General features: G+C 43.9%; 3 protein-coding genes and 1 pseudogene across 4 annotated transcripts in view; 3 read left to right on the forward strand and 1 right to left on the reverse strand.

The window, feature by feature from the left end:
• Positions 1 to 391: 391 nt before the first annotated feature.
• On the reverse strand, positions 392 to 823 carry M421DRAFT_411850 (annotated as a pseudogene; the record flags this gene model as incomplete). The annotated part of the gene is made up of 2 exons: positions 392 to 689; positions 785 to 823. Coding segments are annotated over 2 exons (157 nt in total), but the record flags the coding sequence as incomplete, so codon positions are not given.
• A 276-nt stretch (positions 824 to 1,099) lies between these two features.
• M421DRAFT_42122 (DDE-domain-containing protein) lies at positions 1,100 to 5,823 on the forward strand (the record flags this gene model as incomplete). The annotated part of the gene is made up of 3 exons (XM_033592755.1): positions 1,100 to 1,258; positions 1,289 to 1,472; positions 5,399 to 5,823. Coding segments are annotated over 3 exons (768 nt in total), but the record flags the coding sequence as incomplete, so codon positions are not given.
• Positions 5,824 to 9,013: 3,190 nt separating this feature from the next.
• On the forward strand, positions 9,014 to 9,259 carry M421DRAFT_78579 (uncharacterized protein; the record flags this gene model as incomplete). The annotated part of the gene is made up of 1 exon (XM_033597411.1): positions 9,014 to 9,259. A coding segment is annotated over one exon (246 nt), but the record flags the coding sequence as incomplete, so codon positions are not given.
• Positions 9,260 to 9,442: 183 nt separating this feature from the next.
• M421DRAFT_78584 (DDE-domain-containing protein) overlaps positions 9,443 to 11,072 on the forward strand; it is a gene marked incomplete at both ends in the record, with an annotated part of 7,763 nt that continues 6,133 nt past the window's right edge. The window contains one exon of the mRNA XM_033597413.1: positions 9,443 to 9,525. Within this exon, the coding sequence (XP_033442611.1) occupies positions 9,443 to 9,525 (83 nt within the window). The remainder of the gene's footprint in view (positions 9,526 to 11,072) is intronic.

Genomic DNA, 11,072 nt, shown 5'->3' on the forward strand with positions numbered 1-11,072 from the left:
TTTTTCACTCGCCACCTCCGTATACGTTCCGTTTCGAACCCGAGTCACAGATATGGGACTATCTGTCTACAAGGAGGGGGGTAGTGTAACAACGCTCTACGAACAGTGACCCGATACCACTAGGATACGGTTCTAGCGACTCATGACCATGGCCCTTGTCGCATGGCATGAGCTCACACCGAACTGCCACCGAACCCTCATATATAAGGAGCAAGGAACTGTAGCATTGTAGAGTAGTTTTTCTGTATCCTTTCGTACAAGACCTATAGGTGTAGAGAATATATCCTGGTGTTCTTATCATCCCAGCACTCCCATATGCCTCGTAGCGGATTCACACCTATTCCGGATATCTCTCTTCTTGCCTGCGTCGTTACATCGCACAGCCAGGGCGCGAATCCTCGCGAATCTAGGTTAAGGATATATTAGACAATTGTTTACTCTTCTGTAAGCGTAAGTTTGTAGCTGTTAGGTGCTTATTTAAGGATAAATAGGGCTCCTCTAACGCGTGTAGAGAGAATGCGTTGTTTAACGTTAAAAGCGCGCGCAGCTACTCTCTAGCTTTTAAATTGTTTTAAATAAAGAGCTTTAAGGGCAAGGTTAACTCTACCTTCGTGTTCACATAGTAACGCGTTATGTAGTTAAGGCATGTTGCAACAAAGAGGGTGTTCGTTGTGCCAAGACATTTTGAGCTGTTGGGTGGTTTGAGCTGTTGGGTGGTGGAATACGTTAGTTATTAAGATGCAGGGGTATGGTTTCTGTGTTTTTTGGTGGGATTTTAAGTGACCAGTTCGGTGATATGACCGGCTCGGTGATAGAGTACGTTATACATAGTGTTAATTATTTAATATTGTTATAATATTACTAAGGTGTTTGTAGCACTATGCAATAGAAGATTAAACAACAACAGAACCTTACCCCCTACAAAGAGCTAGAGCTTGTTAATTACATAGATTAACTCTGCAGAGAGCACCTTCCGCCTACGCGCGATATAGTTCAATATTTTGCCTCTATTATCTGCGGATTTAAGGTTAGGAAGACCTAGGTTACACGCTTTGTCTAGTGGCATCACGAAGCGCTTACTCCACAGTGGACCTCCGCCATGGCCTCTAAACGTCACGCCGCTGATTCCTATAGTAAGTACAGCTTGTACTTTAACATGTTAGAGCTTAAAATAAGCAAGAAGGGTATAGAGCCTGAGCACACATACAATATAGATAAGAAGGGCTTCATAATTAGGAAGATTGGCAAGCAGAAACAAGTGTTCAGCAGGACAAGCTACAGCAATAAGCGCTTCTGGCAGGCCTTAGAGGATAGCAACAGAGAGTGGGTAACGCTTATAGCGTGCGTTGGGGCTTCTGGAGTCGCACTTCCTCCAGGCCTGATTATGGCTGGAGACTCCGGCAACGTCCAAGACGCATGGGTGCGAGATATCAAGCAATTGAAGCATCGCTGCTTCGTCACAGTCACCCCAAGTGGCTAGAGCAACAACGACGCTGGCCTTAGATAGCTACAACAAGTCTTTAACAAAGAAACCAAGGCCTTAGCTTGTCGCAAGTGGCAATTGCTTATTATCAACAGTCACAGCAGCTATATAAGCTAATTATTTCTGACGTACTGTCATTAACATAAGATACTTGTGGCGATATTTCCTCCCCACAGTACTCACACGCTCCAGCTAGCTAACGTTGTCCTCTTCAAGCCGCTATTAACAGCGTACTCACAGCAATTGACACAGCAGACTTAGCGCTCTAAAGGCTTGTTGCTGGTAAAGAAAGGCAGCTTCTTCTCGTTATTTTGGCCTGCTTAGCTGCAATTATTTACTAAAGACAATATACTTAAAGCCTTTAAGGCAATAGGCCTTTAGCCGCTTAATCGCGATAAAGTACTCAAGTGCTTCCCCAAAGGAGCTGCCACTCTGTCCACCCCTCCACTGCCTAAGGCAGGTACAACAGCACGCAAAATAATAAGGAAGTTAGACTCTGTTGTAGGTAATAGGTACTCTAATAAAGTAAGAGCTCTCTGCTATATGGGTGATTTTCGAAATACCATGTACATCATGTGATTTAGCGCGCGGAAGATGCGGACGATGTCAATGTTGCTGTCTTAGCTAAATTTAGCGTTTAACAACAACAGAGCTGGCTGCTACTCCTTCTAGGATAATTAAAGCTTAATATTATTAGTATCTTAACTTCTTGTAGTGTTGTAATGCCTACAAGAAGGTTAACTTAGCAGAAAATTAATAAGCCAGCACCTAAATTAACACAGGAGGCACCCGCACCTACAACACTAGCAGTATCTAGTTAGTGTTAGCACATTGCAACTTAGCTATTTAGAAGTTGTTGTACAAAGCCTAATTATTAGAGTGTCTTTTAATTTAACTTTTTAGCTGCTTAAAGCTCTTCTTAATTAGATTGTAGTAGGCTGGCGGAATGGGTATACTCCAACGTCCTTCGTGGGTACCCCCCAAAACCTTATCAATAATACATGGATTCTAGCAGACTAGGGCTGAAAAGAAAGAGAAAAACCACCTCTACATTTTTGTAGTAGAAGGTTTTGTTATAACTATTAAACTGCACAAGCTAGAGGCTAGAAAACGTTAAAAAAGGGGGGGTACCTAGCAAGCATACCTATTAATAGGTATACTTTGCTAGGTAGTGTTAATAACTTAGCTAATACTAGGCAGAATAAGCTAATTCTTTTTTTATTAGAAGGCGCAATACTAGGCGCTTCTATTAAATAATAGATTATGTAAGCGTATCTCTGCTAGTTAAGAAGCTATAAGCCAAAACGTAAAAAAGCATACCCTACCCATCCGCCAGCCTAGTTCCGAGCCTGTACGGCTATCACAAAATTGAGTCTGTAGAGCCACCTACAATAGTTATTATTGTGAGATATTTTGATAGAACATTCTATAGACCTATGCGACAAAGTTCCTAATACAAAGTTACTAGTATTTTGTGGCAGTGCAGCTACTCTAGGTAATAATAGTTAGGTGTGGCAGAGGAGGTGTTGCAGGCTTAGGATAACTACAAGCACCTACAGCACAACGCAGAGGCTTCTGTTTAACTACAGAAGCTTTTAAGGATATACAATTGCCTCTTTAAGATAATTTAAGAGCTTTTTTAGCGTTACAAGCTTCCTTATCCTTACGTCTCTGCTCTTTGTGAGCATTAATAGCTGCTTGCTCCTTTACCTTAGCCTAGTCTCTTGCTTTTTTCTTCTCTGCCTGCTGCTCACGCTTTTCTCTTGCTATCTTCTTATTGTAGATTTTATTAGCAGCAGCTTGCTCCTTTGTCTCTGCCTTTTTTTGCTCCTTCTCTTGCCTCTCGTGGTCTGCAACAGCTATGCGAGCGCGCGCCTCCTGGAAGGACTGAGGAGACCACATTATTGCACCTCTATAATACTCTTAGTGTTGTTGCAGGTCTAGTTGCCTGTTAGGTTGCTTCTTATGCTTCCTGTTTTAGTATAGCTTCTTGCGCAGGCTATCTACTTCAACTTAAAGTAACTCTACTTAAGATAATAGATAGTAGATAGTTTAACCTAGCTTCTGCACGCCTACACTGCGCGAATCCCTTACCTCTGCCTGAAGTGTGGTACAAGCCTTAAGCCAATTCTCTGCAGAATAAGCTGTAGAACTAGAGGAGACTAATCCTAAGTTGTCAGGGGTAGTGTAGCAGAACCTATTAAGTATAACGTTGGGATTTACAGGCAATATACTAGTAGCTGTGAAGGCCTTTAATATAAGGCTTTCTTTAAATGTGTTCACCTAGGCAGGCTAGAACAGGGCATAGAAGTTACCTTTAGACAGTGGCGCAAGGCCTTAAGATACCTAAAGGTGGTTGTTAAGTTTATAGGTGTAGTTAGAGGAGAGAGGTTTAAAGCAGACTACGTCTAATAGCTGCAGAGTCTAGGTACTGGAAGGAGGTAACACTACTAATATAATCTATTTCTAGTAACAGTAATTAATAAAATCTAGCGTTAGATAACTCCTGTGGCTATCTATAATTAAGAGGCAGTACCTTAACTGCGCCTTAGGCTTTAAATAACAGTCAAACACCTGCTTAAGCTAAGCTAGTCTAATATTGTTATTTGTCTATCCTGAGGGCGATGAGGCAACATGGGTTGAGTGCTTTTCTGCCTGGATTTCTACCACCCAGCGGCTCTGGAGGGTGGAGTTTTTTGACGCAAAGATGATGCCAGGTGGAAGAGCAGTACCATCAGCGCAGATCGCAGCTAGGAGGCTCACCCACTCACGCGAGCCATCTTGACGAGCCTGCCTGACCTCCTTCTTCTCATATTAACGCTTACTAAACACCTGTTTTGTTCTACCTAGCACTCTAATTGCAAAGCCCTTCTTATCTATATTGTACGTGTTTTCTAGCGCAATATTATATTAAGTAATCTTCTGCTGCAGAAGCTTAAAGTATAACTTGTAATTGTACGCTAACTCAGCGTTATAGTAATTAGAGTCCATGCCAGTGGCCCATTGGGACGTGAGCTAATTCTGATGACAGTGCAGGAAGCGCTAAACCCAGCTATTAGAGCAGGGCTGTAAGGCAACAGAGGATGCGAAATTCTGTAACGTACTTTACAAGCGAGCGACGCGTACAAGCGAGCGACGCGCCCCACCAACTTTGCCTGCCTCTTCCATCTCAACGTATAATGGCTCCACGCAACGTTACTCAATTGCCTTTAAATGAAGCAGATATTCAGCTTGCTATCTCATCTATCAACACTAAACAGATCCAGGGCAATTGTCCTGCTGCCACGATCTACAACGTTCCTGAAGCAACGCTCCGCCACCAACGCGCTGGCAGGCCCTCACGACGCGATTGCCAGCCCAACTTAAAGAAGCTTACCCAGCGCGAGGAGGAGGTGATCACAAGCTATATACTGGATCTAGATCAACGTGGATTTGCGCCTACGTACGCAGCTGTACGTGATATGGCTGATAAGCTGCTAGCTGCGCGCAGCGCAGGTCACGTCGGCGTCCACTGGCCACGCAACTTTGTCAAGCGTACAGACTCTCTCACAACGCGTTTCAACAGAGCGTACGACAGGCAGAGAGCTCTATGCAAGGACCCTGTTCTTATCCAAGACTAGTTCAGGCTCATAGAGCAGACGAAGGCCAAGTACAGCATCTGTGATGAGGACGTCTATAACTTTGATGAGGCTGGCTTTATAATAGGCAAGATCACAACTCAGCTTGTCGTGACTGGATTAGAGAGGAGAGGCCGGCCAAAGGCTGTTCAGCCTGGTAATCGCGAGTGGGTAACAGCTATCGCTGTGATCAACGCTGCTGGCTGGATAATCCCACCCTTCCTTATCTTTGCTGGCCAATATCACCTATCTGCCTGGTACGAGCAGGCAGAGATCCCACGCGACTAGGTAATTGCAGTCAGCAACAATGGCTGGACAAATAACAAGCTTGGAGTTGAGTGGCTAAAGCACTTTCACGCCCATACTAAGACTCGTTGCGTAGGTGCACGTTGCCTGCTTATCCTTGATGGCCACGAGAGCCACCACTCTCTTGAATTTCAAGAGCTCTGCAAGGAGAACAATATCTGCACGCTCTGCATGCCACCTTACTCATCTCACCTGCTGCAGCCACTTGACGTTGGCTGCTTCTTGCCGTTAAAGCGCGCGTACAGCCGTAAGATTGAGGCTCTGATCCGCCACCACATCAACCACATCACCAAGCTTGAATTTCTGCCAGCGTTCAAGGCAGCCTTTGATCGCGCGTTCACAACAGCCAATATCTGCTCAGCCTTCCAAGGCGCAGGCCTTGTCCCTCTCCATCCTGACGTTGTTTTGTCAAAGCTAGACGTGAAGCTGCGCACGCCTCCTCTAGCTGCTCTGCCAGAGGCTCTCTGGGAGGCTCGTACGCCAAGCAACGTACGTGAGCTTGAGGCTCAATCAACGTTAATTCGTGAGCGCGTAAGAAAGCACAGGAGCTCCTCACCTGCCTCAATTATTGAAGCGATTGATCAGCTTAAGAAAGGAGCTGAGGTGATGATGCTCTCTGCTGAGCTTATGCGCGATCGGATAGCCAGCCTAGAGAGTGCCAATGAGGCAGCGTCAGAGCGAAAAAAACGCAAGAAAAAGCAACTCCAGAAGCGTGGAGTCTTAACAAAGGGAGCTGGAGAGGATATACTTGCTTAACGTGAGGCTGATCAGCAGATTGCGCGTGAAGAGCGTCACGGAGGAGAGCAATCAGGCCTCAGCCGCCAGGCTCTGGCGCGCTGCACGAGGTGCAGAGAGACTGGCCACAACTCACGTACGTGCAAAAAGGACTCTATAGATACTTCTTAATCTGCTATATAAATATCTATATATAACTATATATCGTGGTTGAGTTATACGCTCAAGAAGGCAGGCAAAGTTGGTGGGGCGCGTCGCTCGCTTGTACGCGTCGCTCGCTTGTAAAGTACGTTACCATACGCCTTGTAGGTAGTAAGTAACGCGCTAACAGCTCCTCTATATACTTGACTAGATCTAATTCCTGTTAGTTGCTAAGTTTCTGTTAGTTCTTGTTAGCAACGCATTAGGGAGCCTGCACACCTCAGTGCGCACAGGACAATGTGTTGCAATTAATACTATGTTTTTCTGCAAGCTTTGTATATACAAGTTTGTTGCCTAGCTTTAGATTATTAATCTCTGCAAGCGCATCTAAAATTCCTGTCATAGTGGTTAAGTATTTACGCGTTAAAATCTACTGCAAATGTTGTGCCCTGATTGTTGGTTGACTCCGATCGTTGGGTGCACGGACACGGTAGCGTGCACGGCCTCGTTGTGCACCGCGGCGCGTAATGCACCAACATCAACATTGACGCGTACTTTGTACCCCCCTATAACTCAACACCACGATGCCGCTAGAAGAAGCCCTTGCAGAGCTAAATACTTTAGGCCCTACTAAAGACTTTTTGTACAGAAAGCTTACTAAAAAACACAATTATTGTCACATAATATTAATCTACAGGCATAAGGGCAAATACGCGTTACATAAAGCTAAGGCAGAACACTAGATAGTTCTCTACCTACGCAATAAAGTAGAGGTTATGTAGTAACGTAGTTCACAAGCGAGCGGTCCAACCCAAGCGAGCGGTCCATCCTAACTATAATAGCCTAATAACTACTTTACATTACAATGCTATCCTAACACAACGTGTAATTAACCTATACTAAAGGGACCTTACAGCTTGCTATCTAAGCTATAATTAAAGATTGTAACAAGAGTAAAAGATATGCTATTGCAGCCTTTAGCGTACCTTAAACTACTGTCTGCTAATAACGCTAAGGAGCCCTCTCTTAACACAATTGCGAGCCTAATTTAAAGAAGCTAAGTAAACTAGAGGAGGAGGCCCTTGAACAACGTATACTTGAGCTTGACACAAGAGGAATACCTGCTACAAAGGCTATGGTGCGAGATATAGCCAATGATCTGCTTGCTGAGCGCGGTAGAGAGCCTGTTGGCAAGCACTGGGTAGACAACTTCAAGACGCGTACGCCTGAGATCAAGCTTTGAAGGAGCCGTCCATATGATCGCCAGCAAGCCCTTAACAAAGATGCACGCGTTATAACGCCCTAGTTTGAGCTAGTTGCTAACACAAAGGCTAAGTACAGCATCACAGACAAAGATATGTACAACTTTAACAAGACAGGCTTTATAATAGGGGTTATCTATAGCTAGATAGTCTTTACAGGCTCTAAGAAGCGTAGCATAAAGAGCCTGCAGCTAGGGAACTATAGTTAGGTCACTAATATACAAGGAGTTAACGCCAAAGGATAGGCTATCCTACCCTTCCTTATCTTCCCTAGCAAGGTCCTTATTACCTTATAGTTTCACAATCTACCTTAGGATTAGGTAATTAAGGTTAGTCCTAATAGCTAGATGTTAAATAAGCTTAGTATTACCTAGCTAAAGCACTTCAATACCTATACAAAAGACTAGAAGGTAGGTGCACACAGGCTGCTAATTGTGGACGGCTATAAGAGCTACAGCTTACATGAATTCCACAAACACTGTAAGGAAGAGAAGATTATTGTTCTCTGTATGCCTGCTCACTCGTTGCACCTACTGTAGCTACTTGATGTAGGTTGCTTTTCGCCTTTAAAGCAGGCATATAGTGATAAGATTAGTAGCTTAGCACAGTACAGCTCTAAGTAGATTAAGAAGGAGGCTTTCCTACTAGCCTTTAAAGCAGCTTTTAAGAGGTTAATTACAAAGGAGAACATCTGTGCAGGCTTTAGAGGCGCTGGACTAGTTCCACACAACCTAGAGGCGGTGATATTAAAGCTTGATGTGGTCCTTTGTACGCTAACTCTACTAAAGCTAGAGTACACCCTATAGGAATTAAAAACTCTAAGCAACCTCTGTAAGATAGAGGCCTAGTTAACGCTAGTTTGTGAGCGTGTACAACTGCACAGAGATTCCCTAGTTTCTCCTCTGCTTAGAGCAGTTAAGCAGCTGAACAAGGGCATTACACAGATAGGGCATGATAGCGTGTTAATGCAACAGGAAATAGCAGGGCTTTGCAAGGCAGTAGAGATAGCAACAGAGGTTAGAGGTTGAAAGAGGAAGTATATTTAGGCAGTAGAGAGTCTTATAGTAGGTAAGGTAGCTAATTTAATAGCTAAAAGGGAGGGTAGTGGGCAGTAGGGGGGTGGAGAGCCTGCAAAGAAGGTGCGCACACAGACAGAGGCGTTGCAGACGTTGTGGAGTGACTAGCCACAACGCTCGCACCTGTGCAGTTGAAATTGTTAATGCATCTAATAGTGACAAGTCTAAATAGTATCTCTATCACCTGCAAATTGCAGTAAGTGGTGGTGGTGTTGCAGCATATGTATTGCAATCATCTTAACTCTGTTAGGTGGACCACTCGCTTGGGTTGGACCGCTCGCTTGTGAACTACGTTATATTAAATTGCTTACAGAGAGACACCTTATGCCTATAAGAAAGATTCTTGTTAGAATAATTAAGTTATTGTGCAAGTAGGAGCCCTCTAATTAATAGGTCACGCGCTTCCTTTATTGCTACCCTGACAACCTTCTCACAGCCTGGAGCGCGCCTATGGAAAAGCAGCGCCACAATGCTGCTTTATACAATTCCTTTTGCTCATACTTTAATCTGCTGCACAGTACTATTAAGCAGCATTCAATACAGCCAGAGAACACGTACAATATAGATGAGAAGGGATTCATGATTAGAGTAATAAGTAAGGGCGTTAGAATCTTTAATAAGCAGCTCTTTAGACTCTAGAAATACAAGCTAGCATCTTATAATAGCAATAGGAAGTAGGTAATAGTAGTAGGAGCAGTAGGAGCTAATAGTTTTACGTTGCTACCTACAGTTATTTATCCTTTATCGTCTCTCTAGATGCAAGAGAGCTAGGTACAGCGCGTTAAGGCTAAAAAACACAATATACACTTCAGTACCTTAGTAAATGGCTGGACGAACGATGCTCTTGGTGTTGCCTGGCTCAAGCAAGTGTTTGATCGCCATACAAGAGTGAGGGCGCGAGGGAAGTACAGACTCTTGATCCTTGATGGCCACGGCAGCCACGTCACGCAGGCCTTTATTGAATACGCTCATGCCAACAAGATTCTGCTACTTATATTCCCTCCGCATGCTACTAACGCGCTTCAGCCGCTTGATGTGGCGTGCTACAGGCCGTTGGCGCAGCACTACTCTGATGAGCTCCTTCATCGCGGCCACACCACTGAGGGGTGGGTACCTGTGGCTCAGGCTGACTTCTTCCCGCTTTTTTGGGCAGCGTGGAAGAAGACCTTCACTAAAGACCTTGTTGTACAGGCCTTCAAGTGCACTAGGATTCACCCACTAGATGCCAACGTCGTGCTCAAGAAGTTCAGAAACCCAACACCAAAGTCGCCCAGCACGACCCTAGAGCCTACTTAGCTTCAGCCTGCACTAGAATCACCTAGTTAGCGTAAGACGTTGCGGCTTCTTAAGCGTGCAAGAGAAGATAATATACCTAGTGCTGCTAAGGCAGTTAATTAAGCCCTTTACTAACTCTACGTGTGATTAGAGATCTTAGAGGCTAGGGTTAACAGCCTAGAAGAGGCTCTAAAGGCTAATAAGAATAAGAAGAGGAAGTAGAAGGTACTACCTTTGCAACCTATTAATAGTAATAAGGGTAGTAGTATAGTTCTCTAGAGTCCTTTACACATTAAGCGTGTAAAGCAAGAACTCTAGGCAAAAGAGGACCTTAAGCGCGCTGTAGAGGCAGCAAAAGCTACTAAGAAGGAGCTTTAACACTAGAAGAAGATTATTTAAGTAAAGGAGAAGGAGGATACGCATATAGAGCAAGAGAAGAAGAAGGTATTAACTACTAAGGCACAGGCTGTAAAGCGCACTTAAACTAAGGCTTGTAAAGAGGAGGTAAAGCGCAAGAGCAACGTAAAAAAAAGTACTTAATTACCTAAATAGGCTAACAGCAAGGCCTTATAGAAATCTTAGTTAAAAGTAATAATGTAGATTATCACCAAGCCGGCCATATCACCAAACCAGCCACTTTCTCTTAGCACGACCACCTTTTACCCTAACACAATATGCCTTAACAACAACAACTTCAGAATACTACTAGAGAAGGCAGAGTTATCCTTGCTATCTAGGCCTTCTATGCTAGCCAATTTCGCAGTATCTGCAGTGCTGCTAGAGTGTTAAACATACCTTATTAGCAGGTCTCTAATTGCCTTTACAATATCACGTTTTAACTAGACATACGCGCTAATTGCTAGAAACTTACTATACTAGAGGAGCAGACAATTGTCTAGTATATACTTAACCTTAATTCGCGAGGATTTGCGCCCTAGCTATGTGAGGTGGCAGATATAGCTAATAAGATACTTAGTGTGTGTGGTGAAGAGCCTGTTAGCAAACTATAGGCTAGCAGGCTTGCGACGCGTTTAGACAAGCTTAAAGTAGCCTTTAATTAAGCTAAGGATAGACAGAGGATACTATAGGAAGATCCTAAGATAATTAGCACGTAGTTTAAGCTAGTAGAGGATACTTAAGTTAAGTATAGTATTTGCAATAACAACGTGCATAACTT

The sequence above is a fragment of the Didymella exigua genome (assembly GCF_010094145.1).
Source record: "Didymella exigua CBS 183.55 unplaced genomic scaffold M421scaffold_76, whole genome shotgun sequence".
In the NCBI taxonomy this organism is placed as follows: Eukaryota; Fungi; Ascomycota; class Dothideomycetes; order Pleosporales; family Didymellaceae; genus Didymella; species Didymella exigua.